Source organism: Ursus arctos, unplaced genomic scaffold (genome assembly GCF_023065955.2).
Source record: "Ursus arctos isolate Adak ecotype North America unplaced genomic scaffold, UrsArc2.0 scaffold_24, whole genome shotgun sequence".
Lineage (NCBI taxonomy): Eukaryota > Metazoa > Chordata > Mammalia > Carnivora > Ursidae > Ursus > Ursus arctos.
In genome coordinates, this window is record NW_026622919.1 from 18,103,591 (window position 1) to 18,122,127 (window position 18,537).

The window sequence follows — 18,537 nt, forward strand, 5'->3', positions numbered from 1 at the left end:
CTGGGCTCCTGCTCCCCCTGCAGCTGCCATGACCATCCTTGGGACATGTAGCCACCAGCTCCTGTCGTGCCTCATGGGCCACAGATCACCTCTCCCACCTGCCCACATGGCTGCCACGGAACTGGGCTTTGGTCACACCAATGATGCCACAAAGCATTTACCTGCGGCAGAAGGCAGGGACTGTGATCTGATCATCTCTGGGGTCCTGACAGGGGCTGCAGAACCGTTTGTCGACTCTTCACACGGCTTTCACAGATGTGAGTTTAGCTAGGAGTCTGTAAATTAGGCGGGACGAGTGACATAATCCTTTTTTTTTTTTAAGATTTTATTTATTTATTTGACAGAGAGATAGCCAGCGAGAGAGGGAACACAAGCAGGGGGAGTGGGAGAGGAAGAAGCAGGCTCACAGCGAAGGAGCCCAATGTGGGACTCGATCCCGGAACGCCGGGATCACACCCTGAGCTGAAGGCAGACGCCTAACGACTGCGCCACCCAGGCGCCCCGACATCATCCTTCTTTTCAGATAAGGAAACTGAGGTGTAGCAACAAATCTCAAAGGCATCCTAGTGCCAGAAGAAAACCAGAAATGAAATCAAGTCCCTTATTCTACTGTGGGGGAAACTGAGGGTCAGAGGTCACCAGGTTTGGTTCCTGACCACTAATTTGCGGCTGTATGATTTTGGCTCTGGGCAGGAAGGGGTGTAAGGAATTACTGCTCTCTCTGCCTGCATTTGGAGTCAGAGGTAGGACCAGAACCTGGTTGCTCTAAAGGCCCTTTCCAGAACTTTCTGTGACACAGGTCAGGCGGTGGTGGTGGTGGTATTGGGGGGGAATCAATAATGATGATGACAATAATAATAATAGTCATTGAGTGTTTGCCACATGCTAGACAAGGGTCTGAACACTTTACGGCTATTAACTCATTAAATCCTCACATAATTCCTGTGAGGTGGGGGCATCATTATCCCTCTCAGCTCACTTTATAAAGGGGGCAACTCAGGCTTAGAGGCAGTAAGACGTTTGCTAGAGGTCGCAGGGCTCCTGCAGGAAGCAGCCAGGTCCCTGCCTCCCAGGTGCTCTGATCTTGAGGCAGACAAGTGCTACCTCCCCACAGGCTGTGTTCTTGGGAGTTCTGGAAGCCTGAGGCCCAAGTAGGTAAAACCTTCACAGGTGAGCAGGTCACCGCAGGCAGCAGAGAACCCAGGTTGAGAATGGAGTGGGTGGCAGCTCCTGCCGCCTCAGGCAGTTAGGGGGTTGAATTCTGGCTCTTTCCTTTGAGTGACCTTGGGCGATTTGACCTCTTAGGCCTCCATTTTCTCATTTATAAAACGGAGATTGCGCAGAAGTCTTGGTTCCATTTCGCACCAGCAGTCACTATACACGTGGCCCTCAGTTTTCTCCCCTGTAAAATGGGGAGGGTGGCTGTGGGCTGTGAAAGTGTTCGGGTAACCATAACTTTGGGGCTGTGAAAGACAGTAATAGAAACCGGGTTCTTGCCTTAACATACAGTTTATAAAATGATTTTGTGTAATTTCGGACCTCCACTGGATGGGGGAAGGCAATGCAAAGGGAGCCTTCTGTCCTGCCCTTTCGACCATTGGCCACTTCATCAGTTACAGTTTCTACTCTCCCGCCCCTAAACTTCGGCTGCCCATCCTCTACGAGCCGCAAGGCCAGTTTCAGGGAAAGCGGATGGTTGGCCCCTTAGAATCCACGTGCTAACCCCGCGGGCGCCGAATGGCTGGGCGGCTTAAGTCCGAGAAGCTGGTGACGTCAAAGTCACGGTCGGCCCTTCTTAAAGGCGCAGATTCGCAGCCCGTGTTGGTTTTTCTGTGTTTAAGCAAATAATTACGACCGCACAAACGTTTTAAAGGCGAGGCAGTTGGCGGGCTTTCAGGTGCGGGGCTTGCCCGGAAGACAGATGTGTCTCCTTGAGAAGCGGCAAATGTGTCTCCCTGAGAAGCGGGATCAGAGACGTCAGCGCAGACTTAAGCCCACCTGTCCCCCAGGGAGGCAGCCTGCTGAAGGTTCGAATTCCAGGCACTTAAACTTCGAGTCTCAGTTTCATCTTCTGTAAAAAGGGGCCTAATAATAATATACTTCTCAAAGTTTGGGGGCTTAGAAGAAGTAACGATGTGAGAGTAACCAACGCAAAAATGTCAGTCCCCTTCTTCCCTACTCAATCCTCTCACTGTGCGAAGGAGGAACCCGAGGCCCAGAGGGGTGGTGCAACTTGCCCAAGGTCACAAGGTGGTGGGACCAAGCCTCGATTGAGTCCGGCCGACCCCGGATTTCCTGGCTCCCGAGCCAACCTTTTCGCTGTCCAGCCTGCCTGGCCCGAGTCACGGCTCGTCTAATCCCATCGCCGACAGGCGCAGGGTACCCAGTGGTTTGCCAAGTGGTTTTGGAGCTGCGTCTCAGTCGATTATCTGTAAAATGGGGATAATGCTAATTCCTGTTTGGGTCGCCGTTAAGTTGTAAAACCTCAGCAGGGAGCCCGGCGGGTAAATGTTTGTCATCACTGTCTGATATCCCCGTGGCCTTGGAAGAACTGATTCAAATCCATGCCTCCCCGCAGATGAGGACACTGAGGAAGAGGGGGAGAGCGCGTTACCTGCGCTAGCCTGGCACGTAGGGGGACCGCCGGAACTCTTGGGGCAACGATCGTCTAGGATACTGGTGGGATAGAGTTTGTGAGAATACGCTGTTAAGTGCGGTGCTGCCGCGGGTCATGCCCGACGTGGAGACCCACGACCTTGGGGCGCTGGCCCTGCCTGGCAGCCGCGGCGCAGCGGCGGCGCCGGGTGGGGGGCGCGGCGAGTCCCCAAGCGGAGGCTAGTGGGCGGGGCCGTCGGCACTCCGGGCGCGTAGCTGGTCGGCCGGCGGAGGGCGGAGCGTCGCGGCGCGGTCCGTGGGCGGGGCGGGCTCGAGTGATTTCAGAGAAGGCCTTGGTGCAGGGCGAGCGCGCAGACCGTACACCGGCCGCGGAGCCGCCATGGGCCCGCTGGGCCCCGGGCGCCGCGCAGCGCGAGCACCGGCCTAGAGTCAGGTGGGCGGAGCTGGACCTGGGTTGAGGGCCGGGCTGAGGGCGGCGGCGAAGGTGGGCCTCCGGAGGTCCCGGGGAACCTGAGTCCGGTCTGGGCTGGGGCCCCGGAGTCGCGAGCCGTCAGGCCGACCCAGTCGGTCCCATCGGGCGTCCCCGGCGCGCGGGGCCGGAGTTTCTCCGAGGGGCAGTAGAGATCCTGTGTTCCCAGACCTACTTCCCGCCCTCTCGGCCGAACCCGCGGCCTCTGTCTCGGGGAGAGAGAGCAGAGAGATTGCCCTTCCCATTCAGGCCTGGGGGACTGGCCCTTCCGGCCTCGGCAGGAGGGTGCGGGAGGGAGGGCCGGGAACCCAGCTTCCAGTTCCGAGAGCGGATGGCCCTTTCGCGACCGTCAGATTTGTTTACACGTTTCCCCCATTGCTCGGCCCCACCTTCCACGCCCGGTGACTCGGGGAACACAAGTGCCCGCCTCGGGAGTGAGGGGCTTAGACGGATGGCTCAGGCGTCTTGATCTTTGGGTCCCCGGGGCCAAACAGGGCGCCTGCCCCGATGAGGGGGCACAGTAATTCCATGTTGTTCGGATGAGGGAATGGCAGTGGGCCGTTGTTGCCTCTTAATCAATGAGTAACTACCCAAGCTTTTTTCCCAACTACTCTCAGAGTGACCTTGTTCAGGTCGCCTCACTTCTCTGAATCTCTGTTTCTTCACTGACAAAGTAGAGCTGACGAAAAATGCATTAAAAGGTAATTGTGAGGGCGCCTGGGTGGCTCAGTCGGTTAAGAGTCTGCCTTCGGCTCAGGCCATGATCCCAGGGTTCTGGGATCGAGCCCGAATTGGGCTTCTGCTCAGCAGGGATCCTGCTTCCCCCTTTCCTCCCCAGTCGTGCTATCTCTATCAATAAATAAAATCTTTAAAAATAAAAGGTAATCGTGAGGATTGTTTGAGTTCATATTCGGTGAGTGAATTCAGGTAAAGGGCTGGGTCAAATCCCAAAGTGCCCCTGCCTCGTGTCTCCCCCTCCTATTGATTCCCCCTCCCACTGATTCTTGTTTTGTGAGTCCGGGTTCCAGCTGACGGTTTGTTTTTCAGAATTGAAGCTACAAGATGGCTGACCAGGACCCTGGGGGCATTAGCCCCCTCCAGCAAATGGTGGCGTCAGGCACTGGGGCTGTGGTCACCTCCCTCTTCAGTAAGCTCTGGGGAGGCGGGGAGGGGGCAGCTGGGGACTGGAGCAGACCAGAGGTTGGAGGTGTCTTGGTCCTGGGGGAGGGGGCAGGGATGGGGTCCTGAAAGGAGCCTTCAGACCTGTCCTCCTCCTCCAGTGACACCCCTGGACGTGGTGAAAGTGCGCCTGCAGTCTCAGCGCCCCTCCACGGCCAGTGGTGAGTGCGCGACCCTGGAGCCCATGTGGGGTGGTTGGGAAAACAAGGATCTTCCTGAGATGGGGTCCCCAGGACTGGGGGGGGGGGGGAGGCTCTCCTGACTTAAGGGACTGCCTTATATTTTAGAGCTGATGCCTCCCTCCAGACTCTGGAGCCTCCCCTACGCCAAATGTGAGTTCCCCAAGCCTCAGGGAGCTTGTGAAGGTCCAGGGGAGGGAGCGGCCCAGTCTCCCCAGGGGACCTGAGGGCCCCACAGCCCTACCCCACACTTCCAGGTTCTATCAGTGAGCCCTGCGTCCTGAACAGGAATGTCCACCCAGGGACCCCGGCCTCTGCTGGCCCCCTAGGGATGGGGCTGACCCCCGTCCCTGCAGGGTTCCAGGGCACTGTCCTGCTAATGCCCTCTCCCCTTCCCCAGTGCCCTCCTCTCTTCGGTCCACAGGGAAGTGCCTCCTGTACTGCAATGGCGTCCTGGAGCCCCTCTACTTGTGCCCGAACAGCGCCCGCTGTGCCACCTGGTTCCAGGACCCCACCCGCTTCACTGGCACCGTGGTGAGGAGCGGTTATGACCCTGCCTGGGGCTCGAGGCGCCCCGGGGGGACTCACGTTGATGGGGCGGCAGAGCCAGGGGGAGCGGGCAGTGCGGAGCAAGCAGCAGTGGCCCGGGTCAGTTCGGGACGGGCTCCCCTGGGGCCGTGGTGCCTCTCTGCGATTTTGAAGGGTGGGCGGGAGTCTGCTCGGAGCTTAGTGAGCCATTGCACGTGTGCCGGCCTGAGGGGCTCCCGGCTCTCAGCAGGACCCAGGGCTGTGGGCAGAGATGAGGGCATCAGGCTAGGGCCAGCTCTGGGGGAGCCCCTCTCAGAGCATATTCACGGTCTTCCTCCTTCCTCCTGGACTGCCGTCCACTCGGCCAGGACGCCTTTGTGAAGATCGTGAGACACGAGGGCACCAGGACCCTGTGGAGCGGCCTCCCAGCCACCTTGTGAGTCTCCCAGTCCGGCACATTGCTTTTCCCTGCTCTACTCCTCTGGTCCTTTGCTCTCCTGTCAGCTGGCTGGGGCGGTAGGCACCTGGGAGGTTGGAAGCCTTTGGGAATCCCGGCTAATGACTGTTCAAACCCCCCAGGGTTATGACTGTGCCGGCCACTGCCATCTACTTCACCGCCTATGACCAACTCAAGACCTTCCTTCGTGGTCGAGCCCTGACTTCTGACCTCTACGCACCCATGGCGGCTGGCGCACTGGCCCGCTGTGAGCACAGCCCTGGGCCCTTGATCTCTCTCTGCGCCCCAGCTCTCCTGGAGCCCAGTCCTGGCTTCCAGCTCCAGTGTCTGGCAGCTTACTGGTAGAGGGATCTCTGGGGCCCCCAGATCCCCAAAAGGCAGCTGTTGGGCCCTGTGAGCTGACCCCTCTCCACTCTTCCCCCTAGTGGGCACCGTGACTGTGATCAGCCCCTTGGAGCTGGTGCGGACAAAGCTGCAGGCTCAGCACGTGTCTTACCGGGAGCTGGGTTCCTGTGTCCGAGCTGCCATGGCTCAGGGCGGCTGGCGCTCGCTGTGGCTGGGCTGGGGCCCCACTGCCCTTCGGGATGTGCCCTTTTCAGGTAGGAATGAGGGGTGCAGGGGGTGGGTAAGGGAGCCTCTGGATGACATACAAGAGGTTTACAGTTAAGTCCCAGTTTTGCTATTACTGACTTTGAAGTCCCTTTTCTGGGCCTTGAATATCTCATCTGTGAAATGGGCCCAGCAGATGGGGTAGTCACCCAGGTTTCCAAGAGAAAATTCCTGCAGAGGGCCTGTTACAGAAACTGACACGCCATAGGCAGTCCGCATTCTCAGGAGGGAGGGGTCGTCACATTGTGTGGCAGTGGAAAATGGGAGGTTTGAGGCCACCCCACTGTTCTCCCCAACTCTGACGGGTGTACCCGTATGTCCGCCAGCCCTGTACTGGTTCAACTACGAGCTGGTGAAGAGCTGGTTGAGTGGGCTCAGGCCTACAGACCAGACATCCGTGGGCATCAGCTTCGTGGCTGGCGGCATCTCAGGGACGGTGAGTTGATCGCGCAGGGAGTGAGGCCAGTGGGTGTGGCCTCGGGAGGCCTGAGGGTTGTTGGAGGCGCTCAAGGGAAACGTGCTCAGGTAGCTGGCTGCCTGTCGAGGAGCTTGCTCTTCGCTCTGCCTTGGGAAGCCCTAGCTAAGGCTGCCAGAGCCTGGCTGGCTGCCCGGGATGGGGGTCCTGGGACTGGAGACACGCTCTCTCCGCGCCCCACCAGGTGGCGGCCATCCTGACTCTACCCTTCGACGTGGTGAAGACTCAGCGCCAGGTTGCGCTGGGAGCGGTGGAGGCTGTGAGAGGTGAAGGTTGTGGTTGGCGTGGGGCTGGGTAGGTGGGGGCTCAGGTGGGGGCCCAGGTGGGGTCTTAACCGGCCGTGCCTCGCCTCTACAGTGACGCCCCCGCGCGCCGACTCCACTTGGCTGCTGCTGCGGAGAATCCAGGCTGAGTCGGGCACCAGGGGACTCTTCGCAGGTGAGCGTCTGTGTGGGTGTCCAAGCTCGGGGAGGATTGGGATCCCCTGGGACCCTGACCTCTGACCCTAACGCCCCCTCCCATTGCAGGCTTTCTCCCCAGGATCATCAAGGCCGCCCCCTCCTGTGCCATCATGATCAGCACTTACGAGTTCGGCAAAAGCTTCTTCCAGAGGCTCAACAGAGAACAGCCTCTGGGCTCCTAAAAGGAGCCAGGGGACAAGGACCCCATCTCTTCCCTGGATGGGGGGTGGTGCAGAAGGAGACTGAGCCAAGTGCCTTGTCCTCAGCACTGAGGGGAGGGGCCTCATTTCCCTTCCCCTCAACTGTGAGCCCCAGGGGTACGGGGCTGCCCCTCAAGGCCTGCCCAGGCCCCCCCAAAACAGCTTTCTTCCTGCTGTTTCTCATTCCCAGGCCCCAAGGATAATCACTTTTCCACCCCCACCCCCAAGTCTAAGACCAAATCTGCTCACTGTCCCTCCCTTCCCACCATTTCCCTGTGTGTTTGCTGTAGCTGGGTCTGCTCCCGGGAGCCACAAAACCCCAGGCCTGGTGTAGTCTGCACCCATCCCTGTTAATCCCTTGAATCTAAAGATGATGAACCTCTCTCCAGTGCCTGTGACTGCAGGGTGTTTGGCGGGGCGGGGGGGGGGGGGGAGGGGGGAGGACGGGGCTTGGTGAGTGACTTGCACAGAGGAGGCCTGGAAAGGACCTTGACATTAGCTTTGACTACCCAGGTGGTACCCATACAGAGGACCCCACCCCAACTTAGAGTCAGGTCAGGGTGAGTACCGAGAATTGAGGGGGTGACAGGTAGCATTAGGGCCATGGTGGAGGGTGGTGAGACCTCTCCGGACGAACGTACTCCAGTGCCAGCGGAGGAGGGAGGTGCCTCGTTGGGTCTGCAACTTTGAGCCAAAGCTGAATTGCTCGGGATGATGGGAGAACAGGGCCCTGCCAGGGCTTGTCTCCTCCGTCCTGCTCCCAGGGTGTGTTCCTCGTGGGCGGGCAGCGAAGCAAGTTACGAAGAGTATCAGGTTGAGTGGGGCTTTTACATGTCGTGGTCCGGCCCTGGACAGACCCAACATTTAGGACGCTTCATACAAAAGCACCCTGCTTCCTGAGTTATTCTGACCGGGCTGTTCCTGTGGGGAGCACACCCGTTGTGTCTGGTCCAGCATCACCTTGGTTACGGGCCCAGCACTGCCTCTGTCGAATTGTGCCACCTTAGGACAGTGCCCAGTCCCAGCCCCCCACAGACAAAGTTGCCCTCAGTCTTCTGGTTTTTATTTGCCTGATCCCCTCAGAGCCCCTGCCCTGGGGGCTGAGGAAGGAGTGACTCCGGGGGATACACAAGGACAGACTGGAGAGGCATGGGGCGTGGGGGTGCTGAGGCTGGGCCACCAGCTCCTGAGGAGGTTGGTGGGGATGAGCGAAGAAGAGTCCGGTAGGAAGCCAGCCGGGTGCCAGGGACACCAGAAGAACGGAACAATCTTCCCCAAGGGCGCCCTGTGGCCATGGTGCCCCTGCGTCCTGGCCCAACCGGCTTCCCTTTGCAGCTCCTGCTCCCTTGGGCAGAAAGTTAAAATGGGCAAGAAGCAAAGGGTGCTTTTCACAAGAGACCCGTGGCTGGGTGGGCAGCGTTCTCTGGAAAAGTGGCCTGGACTGGGGGACTCAGGAAAGGTGGCAGGTGCCTGTGGGGCTGGCGCTGCCCACGCCGCTCCTCAGCTGGGGCTCAGTGCCGGGCTGCCCTCGGGACTGTCGCTCACCAGGCACTCGTTGGATTTGAAGCTCGCCAGGGACTTGCAGCTGGGGATGGAGGCCAGGGAGCCGCAGAGGCCCAGCATGGAGGGCGTGGGGTCCTTCCCTGGGGAGAGAGGGCAGGTGAGGCCGAGCCAACCGGTCTGCCTGTGTGTGAGTTGGGGAAGAGGGGTTGCAGACGAAGGCAGTGGAGGGGTAGCCCTCAGGTCAGCCCCCCCCCCAGGAAATTTTCCCCATTTCTGGAGCATTTGCCATTTTCAAGTAAACCTGGAGAAGCATCCGGCCATGCCATGCACAGCGCCGGGACACTGTGTTGTAATCGTCAGTTTATGTCTCTGTCTCCCCCTGAGGTTCATCCTCTGTCTGTTTATTAAACACACGGTGAGCACTTGTTCCGTTCCAAGCACTGGGGATACAGAGAACGGACGAGACACGGTCCCTGCCCTCACGGAGCTCACAGTCTGGGGGGGGGGGGAGACAGACACACAGACAACCACAAACACAGTGTGGCGGGGTTCCACGTCCATAGCCTGCCTTGTCTCAAAGAAGATCTAAAGTCATCCAGTACAGTGTGGTGTTTGGAAAGAAAAGGCAGAAGTCCAGGCCCCGGGGAAAACTAGGGTAGGGAACCAAGGTGAAGCCAGGGGAGGGCAACACAAAATGCATGCGTTGAAGTCCCGGACATTCGCTGGAAGGGAGCCACTAATTTGGCTTTGAGCTTCCTGGCAGCCAAAGAAAAGGGGGGAAACAACGGTCAGGCAAGCGGTTCACAGAGCGCATGAGATAAGAGCAAATTAGTTAGGCGAAGAATTCCCCGAGAACCTGTGAGCCCCTTGAGGATGTCATCATGGCAAAAAGCCATTGAGCCCCCACGGTATGCTACACTGGTGATCAATCAGCACCCCCTCGTTACCGATGAGAAGGGCTCAGCAAGGTGAAGTGATGGACCAAGCTCGCACAACTGGAGGAGGCGCTGCTGCGGTTTGCCTCAGGGTCTGCCCAACACCCCAAACCAAGCTCTTAAATGCTGTACTAAGCTCTCTGGGCTGAATGAAGGAGGTACTTGGCCAGGGTCTGACCACAGGCCGTAAGGCCTGGCCTCAGCCCTTCTTGGAAGATGCTAGGTGCTGGGTTGGGGGGGGCTCACCGATGGGGCCCCAGGGCTCTTCATCCCGCTTGCCCTCTCCCAGGCGCTGGGAGTCTGAGCTCAGGCTGGCTTCGGCTGACAGCGGCTCCGTGCTCATGAAACTGTGTCTGTGGCAGAGCAGAGGGCTGATGTGCAAGCAGAGGCCTACAGCCCTGCCCCCCAGCCCCTCTTCCCCAGTAAGGGCCAGCACTCAGGCCCAAGCTGAGCCTGGCCAAGGCTTACCTCCGGTACAGCTTGGGGTTGTTGGCACCCTCTGCCCCATTGAGCGTTCCCAGTGATGGCCATTGGTTGACCAGGGGCGTGGTGAGCTCTTTGGAACCCTGGGCCAGGGGAACGTGGTCACCGGGGATCAGACCTGTCCTGGGATGGGGAGGAGGGGTCAGGCCTGACTAGGAGAGGGAGCAGAAGTGGGGAGAGGGGGCTCAGCAAGGGGTGGGGGGTTCCAAATAAAATCTGGGCAGTAGAAATGGGGACAGAATGTCAAGGACCAGTAGGGCAGCTCCGTACTGAGGGTCAGAGAGGAAATGGAGACTTAGTGTGCTCGTGCTTATGATGGGGGTTTGAGGGAATAATGGGGTGTCATGGGACTCAAGTCAGGGTGTTGGAGTGGGTAAATAATGGAGTGGGAATCCTGAAGGGCAATGGAGTACCTTGGGGGATCATGCTGGGAGGTCACAGGGTGATGAAGAGGTTTAGGCGGAAGCTATCAGAAGGCTGAGTAACAGTGAAGTCAGGGATCACAGATTAGAGGGGTGTTGAACAGAGGGAATAATGCAATCACGTTGAAGGTTACTGAGTAACATTCAAGGTCCTTCTGAGTAATGTTGGGGTCGCAGCAGTAACGTTCTGCAGCCATGCTAGCTGATGGATGAAGTGGGGAGCCGGTTTGGGGGGAGGTCCCTGGATCTTATGTTGAGGGTGATTTAGTTCACTGGGGAGGGGGCCTTGGGGTGGAAATGAGGGGATCAGTGGTTTGATGCTGGCGGTTGGTTGCGCTGGATGCTGTTATCGAGAAAGGTGATGTTAGAGTCAGTGGGGGCTATGTGGTCGGGGTGGCCGGGACGGGGGCAGGGCGGCGGCGGCGCTCACAGCTGCTCCTGCAGCTCCAGGATCACGCCTTCCAGCTCCCGCTTCTCGCGCTGGTTCTGCGCCGCCGCCTCCTCCAGCTGCAGCTGCAGCCGCCGGTTCTCCGCCTCCAGGTCCTTCAGCTGCGACTCGCGCAGGCGCACCAGCTCCTCCAGGTAGCCCTGCGGGGCGCCGGCTGAGCCCGGGCGGCCGGACGCGGGGGCTCCCAGCGGCCGCCCGCCCGCTCCCCCAGCCCCCCGCTCCCCCGCCGCGCATCACGCACCTTCTGCGCGTAGACGATGCGGAACTTCTGTTCCATCTTGTGCCATTTGCTGTACCAGCTGTCCTCGTCGGTGACGAGCGGCAGGTACGGGTGCTCAGGCGAGTTGTCCTCGCTCGTACTGCTCTCGGCGCTGTGCCGCTCCTCCTCGTCCGTCAGGTAGTCGTAGCTTGGGGGAAGGAGCAGTGGGCACGGCCCGCCCTGCCCGCCCGCGCCCCGCCATCCCCGCTCCCACCGCAACAATCGCGCTGCTCACCTCTGGGTGAACTTTAGGTAGGGTGTGTAATCGATGACCACGGGGGTCTTGCCGTCCAGCACTTCGCCCTTCAGGCAGAAGCTGGGGGCGGGAGAACCACAGGGTGGGGGGCGGGGATGAGGGGATGGGAGTGTGGACGTTCGGGGCTAAACTCCCTCCGCCCCCGCCACCCAGCCCCCACCTGAAGTCTATGGCGCTCAGTCCGATCAGCATCCCGGTGAGGACGGTGGCTTCCTCCCGCAGCATGATGGCTCCCGAGTCATAGAAACGTCTGCGGGGGTTGGGGGGATGGAGGGACTGATGGCGCGGCATCCTCATCCTCCCAGGGAGGCCCCACCCCTCAGGACTAATCTTGCTGGCTTACTACAAACCTTTCCTAGAGGAAGGAGGTATCCCTCTCCTGCTCACCCCTCAGGTGTGGATCTCGCCTCTCCCTCAGAGTGGCGCCCATTGTGGCTCCCATGTATTAGAACGTGTGTTCCCCGAGAACACTCTCCATCTTCTGAACGACCCCTTTCCCACCAAGTATGGGATCATCCAGATCCATAAAGTCAGGAAGCAAGTTCTAATCGTTAGTGCTTGGCATACAGTAGGTGCTCAAAAATATGTTGATGCACACTCTGAAATGCGAGGACAGACTAGAGATAGAATGGAGTAAAACCATAGGGTTGTATGTGACCACTGGATGGGGGGGCGGGAAACATGCCCCCCCCCCTGTACTCCGTTTCAAACACACATCCTGCCTGTGACCCCTGCCCCTGAGACCCCATCTCTCTGCAAAGCCACAGTACAGGGACTGAAGCTCCGCACATTGGGACTCTGTAGTCCGTGGGCGGCAAGTACGGACTGCTGCCACTGTCTGGGGAGTAGGCGGGGCTCTGTGTTATGGGTCACGGAACAAGGCCAATAGATAAAATGATACATAGTTGAGGCTTGTTCAGAGGTGTGTCTAAGGTTAGCGATGTGCATGAGATCAATACCGTGGGATGATGGAGAAGAATGGATTTGACTTGGAAGAAATGGTGGTGCTAAAGGTGAGTTCTGGGACCACAAGCTCGATGGCCAGAGGATAGTCTGGGAGAGGAAAGCTAGCAGTGCATGCTGGGAGTTGTGGTCCAGTTGAAGGTTGCTCCAGGAACTTAAGGATCAAGTGTGTTTAGGCAACGAATGCGCACACTGGGACCTGTGGTCTGAGCTGCTGGAAGGGGGCTGACCTGGTGGTCCGGGTGTCCCGCAGAGCCGTGGTGATGTATTCCGACATTCGCTTCTCCATCAGTGCCACCCGGATCCACGCCCGGCCCTGGAAAGCACACTCAACTTTATTTATTGCCCTGAAGGAACCCAGGAGTGCACCACTGGGTCTAGACCTGCTGTGGCTCTTCTATCCAGTGCCCGTAGACAGAGTTGAGGAACAAGGAACAGGCAGACCCCTCCCCCGTCTGTGTCCCCCTGCAACCAACAGCTGCCCTGGCCCTGCCCATCACAGGCCCCTCACCTTGGCTCGGGCTGTGCTGATGTTCTCCATGTTCTCAATGCTGCTCACACAATTGTTGGGCACTTTGCTGCAGGCCAGCCGGATATAGTCCCAGAAGCCCCGCTGCCCATCTGAGCTGAACCAGCTCACTGGACCTGCTGGGGCACAGGCTGAGCCAGGGCAGGGAGGGGGCTCAGCAAAACCAGGGAGTTTGTAGAGGGTCCATGTAACGGGGTACACACATGCATAAGTATAAGCAGCCCCACCCGCACATGGTTCCTACCCCAAGCATGTGCACGCACATACATATACACAAAGGGCACGCTAGCATGTACTTGCACGCCCACTGATGGCGCTTGCGGGCACCCACTGTATGTGGCCAGAAGACCCCCCTTCCCTCCTCCTGGCTGTGTGCATGGCCCAGCCAGAACTGGGGCCAGGGTCAATGACGGGGTTCAGAAAGCCACGAGGTAGATCAGAGCGGGAGGCTGGAAGCTAAAGGCTGGGAGTTGGGAGAGCTGGACGAAGGGGGACAGGGAGCGGGGCCCACCTTTGAAACGGTGGCTGAGGATCTGCTCTAAGATGGCTGCAAAATTCACAAACTCCTCGGATGAGTCATCGATGGGCTCCGCCGTGTATTTCTCCAGCAGCGTTTTCACAGAGAACCTGGTGGGAGGAAGGGAAAGGGGGCAGTGGGGTGTCCAGTGAGAAGACGGGGAAACGGTGGTAGAGGAGGGGTGTTAGGCAAAGAGAGGGAGTGAAAGGCAGAGGAGAGGTCATGAAGAGCATGGCGTGGTGGGGAGGCCCAGGAAAAGAAGGTGAGAGACGGGGGAGATATACAGTGACCGCAGAGGTGCTGTGACATGGCAGTGAAAGAGTGGCAGGTGGGAGACTGATTGACAAGCAGGTGGCAGCCAGAGAAAGGAAGCTTCAGGAATAAGGTATGAGAGGGGACAGAACCGTCAGGAGGCAGATGATGCATGTGGGGTCAGGGGGCTGTCCCAGAGCCCCTTCCTTCTTGCCCTGGCTTTGCAGTTGCATTTTTGTTGGGTGTGGGTTGGGGGTCAGCTACGAGTTAGAAAGTGGGTTTGTACCCCTGACTAGAGCTGTCTTTCGCTATTGCTGAAACAAACTTCAGTCCCTTCTTGGGGGGGGGGGTCACTTGTGCCAGGGCATGTGAGTTGAAACTGAGCACACGGAGCGTGGGCATGCAGGGGTGGCCAGGTGGGCTTGTAGCACACGGATGCCCCCCTTCCCCCGTCTCCTTCCTAGCTTGGTCGCCCACACACCAGCTGCCCAGAACCAGGCGGTGCAGAGCTGGGCTGGGGCGGGGTGTGTGTGTGTGTGTGTGTGTGTGTGTGTGTGTGTGTATTCAGGGTGTGGGTCTGACACACACACTGGGTGGGAGGGGGCATTGGCAGCAAATCTCTGGAAGGGGCCTTAGGGGCCCAGACACCTGGCTTTTCAGAGAGGAGGGGAACCAAGGGAAGCCAATGGGGCCGAGAAGCGGGGGCCCAACAGCCCTCATCCCCCTCTGCCATCCTGCTTGGAGCCTCAGCTACCTCTGCAGTCCCTCCCCCTGCAATCTCCACCTGCCATCCCTGCAGTGCGGTGGGGCAGGAATGAGGACGCAGCTTCCGACCTCCCGTTATTGCCCTACTGTGGGTGGCAGAGCAGGAGTGGGGTATCCAGGGGTATGGGGGCTTCTTGGAACTGCCCTTTCCCCCCTAAGCTTATCCAGCCATGTAATGTGCCAAGCAGTTCATGTACCCCTCATCCATCCTACAGCAGCTCTGGGAGGTCCGTCCTCTTTGCATCATCCCCATTTTACAGATAAGGTGACCTAGGGCTCAAGAGGTTGACTGATCTGTTCAGAGTCACAGGGTGGTGAGGAGTCAAGTCTGATTCCAAAGACCTTGCTCTTTCGGCTCCATCCTGCAGCCTCCCACTGGCTGTCACGATTACCAAGGCCTAGGAGAAGCCCCTGCCTCCTCTGCCTTCCCCTCTGCTGGCTCCAGGCCTAAGCACGGGCCTCTGTGGCTCGCAGGGCAACGGCGGACCTGAGCCAACGGACCTCCCTCCCTTCTCGTTGGGCTTAGAGCTGCTCTGACCTGAAATCAGAGCCAGGTCAGTGCTGGGCTTGTGGTAGGGGGAGGTGGCCTGGTGGACTCAGATCCTGTTTCCTTGTGATACCCTTGCGGCCTTGGACAAGTCATTTAATCTCTCTGAGGCCCAAACAGGACTGATAGTACCTGCCCCAGATGCCAGGAAGGACTAGGGGAAGGGGCCTGTGTATAGCCCATTGGGCAACGGTGGCCAGGAGCAGGGCCATTGACGGGAGGGTTGGCCCTGCCAGAAGGAGCCTGTGTTTGGGGCATTAGCTGGGCCTCATTATGCAGCACCCCCCCCAACCGTGATATTTTCTGTCATCTGGGTCAGCCCTCAGTGGGGGCCTGGGGCTGGTGTCAGCATGGCGGCCATCTGCCATCACACTCAGGGCTGCTGCAGAACCGGCCATCGCCCCCAGGAGCCCCACGGAGTGCTCCCTGTTAGGTGCAGTGGCTGCTGCAGGTTACCATGGAGACAGGGAGGCCAGGGCCCAGGGGAGCCCTTGGCCTGCTAAAGGGAACTGTTCTGGGAGCTGGAGGCGAACCACATGACAGTGATGAGGTGGCAGAGGCCCGAGGGGTTTCTGAGCCTTTGTCATGCCCCCAATCCATCCCCTCCCAAAATCTGGGCCTCACACCCCAGCTCTAAGTCCACTTCCAATCCAGCAGAACCTCTGCTTCTCCAGCCGAGGCCAAAGGGGGCTCCCCCTTCCCCGTACACTGGGGAAGGCAGGCAAGAGAAAGAAGTATCTTCTTCTCAGGGACGGGAGGGGAATCATCAGGACAGGGCTGTTTTCGTGTGCCAGGAACTGGGCTAGGCTCCTACGTGAATTAAGCCATTCCTATTCCTTGGCATGGCTGTTACATCTACAGTGGGGATGATGAGGCAGCCAAGGCCCAGAGTGGTTAGGAGACTTCCTCACGGTTGCACAGCTAATAACTGATGAAGTAAGAGCCTGACCCTAGGACCCTCTGGCCCCAAAGGCAGAAACCTTTGTTTTATACCACACTGGCAGGGTTTGAGGGGTGAGGGTGGAGGCACTGGCCTGTACTTTGGGCTGGGTGGGCCATTGCTGCACTCATTCCTTCTGTAACATTCCAGGCATTTTTATAGAGGTCTGATGTGTATAGCACTGTGCTAGGGACTTGGACGTAATGGTGTGAGATGATGCAGTATGGTTGGGTGTGTGCTCGGAACCTGGACGGAGCTTTGGGAGGCAGGAGCCAGGGCATCAGGTGAGCACTGATTCCTGGGAGAAGGAGCAGGGCCAAGGCCTGTGTGTAGGCAGGTGGGGGTGGCAAAGCCGGACAGCTGAGCCCTGCACTTGGAGCACCATGCCCTCAGAGATGGCATGGGCAGGGGTGGTGGTGGTGGTGGTGGAGAGGTTGCAGATGGAGAAGGCAGCTGGTAGGGGGGTCCTAGAGGGAGAGAGGAGGTAGGTGAAGCTGAGGGACAGTGGCTGAGCAGCTGGCTGCTACTGGCTCAGGGTAGGGCAGTGAGGGTGAGTCACTGCAGGGCTGAGGTGGGAAGGGTCACTTCCTGGGCCCCCAAAAAGGAGATGAATCTTCCCAACACTGCGACAGCCCCACCCTCAGGGACCAAAGGGACCTGCCCTCCCCATCTCCTCCCTTGAACCCAGGAGACCCAGGCTTCTGCAGTCAGACTCTCAGTCCTTCCCATGGCAGGCACAGTGCCCCTCACCCTTCACTGGGTGGATTTAGGGGCCCTGCCCACACCCCCAGTTGACCCTGCCACAGGCTGCAGCTGTCCAGAGATGGAGGCGGGCACCGGTGACTGCTCCCGGATTTGAGCAAGGGAAAATCTCTCAGGAAACCCCTCCCCAGGGAGGCCAGGCTGACAGGGGTAGGAGTAAGGGTATGCTTGGAGGGCGTTCACACGCACTACTCTTCAGTGCTTCCCTGCCCACCCCGCCCCCGCCCCCGCCCCCAGCCAGGGAGCCAGCCAGCCCACCCCTCCCCCTCCCCCTCACGCACAATGTCACTTCCTGGTTTTCACAGGAAGCTGCAGTGCCAATTAAACACCCCTCACCCCCCAGGCCCCGGGCTGGGCATAGGCCTGACTTGGCCTAGAAGGGTAGGGACCAGACCTCCAAAGCCCCTCTTGGTCTGGACCAGGAGGGACAGTGGACACGCTCCTCTTAACTCTGTGCTTCCTCCCTTTTCTCCGCGGCTGCTGTGCATTCTCCCGCGGGCACGCTCAGTCCGTATTTCCGCAGCCCGCCCCGACGCCTCTCCCTGACCACCCCCCGCCAGCGGCGCCCACCTGCACACGGTGATCAGGTTCCTACGCTCCACGGCCACATTGCGGGAAGACGCTTTCTTGGAGGACAGCCCCAGAGCCATGGTGGTCTGGACAAAGCTCGCTTCCATCCAGATGTGCGGCCACTGCTGCCGCCACCAGCTGCCCCCCACCCCGCCTGGCGCCCCGGTCCCCCCGCCGGATCACGGCTGGGCCCTCTGCCCGCCGGGGCCCCTCGATCCCTGCACGGCCATCCCCCTGCCGCTGCTCCCGCGCCCGGCCCCCTGGCACCCTCCCCCGGCGGCGATTCCAGAGCAAAACAAGGCCGGGGAGGGAGCTCTCCGAGGTGCTGAGCCGGGGCCCGTCACCCCCCTCCCTTAACCGCCCGCCCCCCTTGGTCGGTGACGTCAGGGCCCTCGGGCCCCGCCCCTGGCAGGCCGGGCACCAATCCGCAGAGGATGCAGAATTTGGGGGTGGGGGCTGGGGCCCGAGGGAGGGCGGAGGGGGTCCCCGGAAGAGGCAGCGATTGGAAGGAGAAAGAGGGGGCATCTGACCTGTTCTCCACTCCCACACTCAGGGCCGGGGACCCCTCGCCTCGCGTTTCTGAGTTCTGACGACTGAACTCCCTTGTTTCTGACCTGTGATCGGTGGTGTCTCAGAGTTTTCCTCCTGCTGCGGGAGAAAGGAGGTCCTCACCCTCATCCCAGCCCCGCCTCCCCACCCATTCTGTATCCGCGTTCTCAGAGAGACCGGGGCCAGGTCTACGTCCAGAAGGTGCAGGTGACCCTATGCGCTAACCTTGGAGGCCAAGGAGCAGTCGGAGAGACTGTGTCTAGCATTTGAATTGTCAGCACCAACGGATGTATTCAGCTGCTCCTAGGGTGGGGGATGGGAATCCAGAATAAGCTGTAGGAGCCCAGCGCCTGGAACCACTCAGGACAGTGAGACTAGACTGGCAGCTATGGGCCTGGGCTCCGTGGGGGCTCCCAGCAGTAGGACTGGTGCCCACAGTGGTGCTAAGGCACTGCTTTCTCTCGGGAGTCCTACCTCCTCGCATCACCCCAGGGCAGAGGGCTTGAGGGTTAACCTCGTGGCTGCCAGCATTGCTGCGTGGTGCCATCAAATCTCTGCAAGGCTAGGAGGGCCCGCAAAGCTGATCGCATCTTTTAGGGGAAAGTGAAAGAGATGGAGGCATAGTCTGGCTTTTTTTCACCCTTTACCTCCCAGTTGCTCTCTC

At 59.5% G+C, this 18,537-nt stretch overlaps 2 protein-coding genes and 1 long non-coding RNA gene across 13 annotated transcripts; 1 reads left to right on the plus strand and 2 right to left on the minus strand.

Annotated features, from left to right (window-relative positions):
- Positions 1–307: 307 nt before the first annotated feature.
- On the minus strand, positions 308–2,813 carry LOC130544707 (uncharacterized). Its single transcript, XR_008961195.1, has 2 exons — positions 2,615–2,813; positions 308–2,429 (listed from the first exon to the last, which is right to left on the minus strand). It is a non-coding gene; the product is annotated as an uncharacterized LOC130544707 (long non-coding RNA).
- On the plus strand, positions 1,811–7,557 carry SLC25A39 (solute carrier family 25 member 39). 8 transcript variants are annotated; one of them, XM_048212710.1, is made up of 12 exons: positions 1,811–2,027; positions 4,133–4,232; positions 4,366–4,425; positions 4,552–4,596; positions 4,868–4,977; positions 5,340–5,407; positions 5,551–5,675; positions 5,854–6,027; positions 6,364–6,473; positions 6,697–6,778; positions 6,870–6,950; positions 7,040–7,557. In XM_048212710.1, the coding sequence occupies exons 2-12, from the start codon at positions 4,148–4,150 to the stop codon at positions 7,153–7,155; spliced, it is 1,056 nt and encodes a 351-aa protein (XP_048068667.1). In that variant the 5' UTR covers positions 1,811–2,027; positions 4,133–4,147; the 3' UTR covers positions 7,156–7,557. The 8 variants fall into 8 exon arrangements, with proteins under 8 accessions (XP_048068667.1, XP_048068663.1, XP_026368454.1 ...); XM_048212706.2 differs by having other exon boundaries at positions 1,862–2,027; positions 4,844–4,977; XM_026512669.4 differs by having other exon boundaries at positions 1,898–2,027; positions 4,844–4,977; positions 6,697–6,784.
- A 667-nt stretch (positions 7,558–8,224) lies between these two features.
- On the minus strand, positions 8,225–17,470 carry RUNDC3A (RUN domain containing 3A). 4 transcript variants are annotated; one of them, XM_026512673.4, is made up of 11 exons: positions 17,325–17,470; positions 13,483–13,598; positions 12,954–13,102; positions 12,673–12,758; positions 11,640–11,729; positions 11,459–11,539; positions 11,206–11,371; positions 10,947–11,104; positions 10,080–10,217; positions 9,858–9,964; positions 8,225–8,816 (listed from the first exon to the last, which is right to left on the minus strand). In XM_026512673.4, the coding sequence occupies exons 1-11, from the start codon at positions 17,429–17,431 to the stop codon at positions 8,674–8,676; spliced, it is 1,341 nt and encodes a 446-aa protein (XP_026368458.1). In that variant the 5' UTR covers positions 17,432–17,470; the 3' UTR covers positions 8,225–8,673. The 4 variants fall into 4 exon arrangements, with proteins under 4 accessions (XP_026368458.1, XP_057173772.1, XP_057173774.1 ...); XM_057317789.1 differs by having other exon boundaries at positions 12,954–13,087; positions 17,325–17,461; XM_057317791.1 differs by lacking the exon at positions 8,225–8,816 and adding an exon at positions 9,059–9,432 and having other exon boundaries at positions 12,954–13,087; positions 17,325–17,461.
- Positions 17,471–18,537: the final 1,067 nt, after the last annotated feature.

What these genes read in the sequence shown, in the direction of transcription:
- SLC25A39 (XM_026512669.4), top strand. Translation starts at nt 4,148, where the DNA reads ATGGCTGACCAGGACCCTGGGGGCATTAGCCCCCTCCAGCAAATGGTG. An exon ending in GCGCCCCTCCACGGCCAGTG is followed by an intron (nt 4,426 to 4,551) that starts GTGAGTGCGCGA and finishes CTTATATTTTAG; the next exon opens with AGCTGATGCCTCCCTCCAGA. An exon ending in GAGCCTCCCCTACGCCAAAT is followed by an intron (nt 4,597 to 4,843) that starts GTGAGTTCCCCA and finishes CCCCTTCCCCAG; the next exon opens with TGCCCTCCTCTCTTCGGTCC.
- RUNDC3A (XM_026512673.4), bottom strand. Translation starts at nt 17,431, where the DNA reads ATGGAAGCGAGCTTTGTCCAGACCACCATGGCTCTGGGGCTGTCCTCC. An exon ending in CTGAGCGCCATAGACTTCAG is followed by an intron (nt 11,540 to 11,639) that starts GTGGGGGCTGGG and finishes TCCCGCCCCCAG; the next exon opens with CTTCTGCCTGAAGGGCGAAG. An exon ending in CTGGAGCTGCAGGAGCAGCT is followed by an intron (nt 10,218 to 10,946) that starts GTGAGCGCCGCC and finishes TCCCCATCCCAG; the next exon opens with GACAGGTCTGATCCCCGGTG.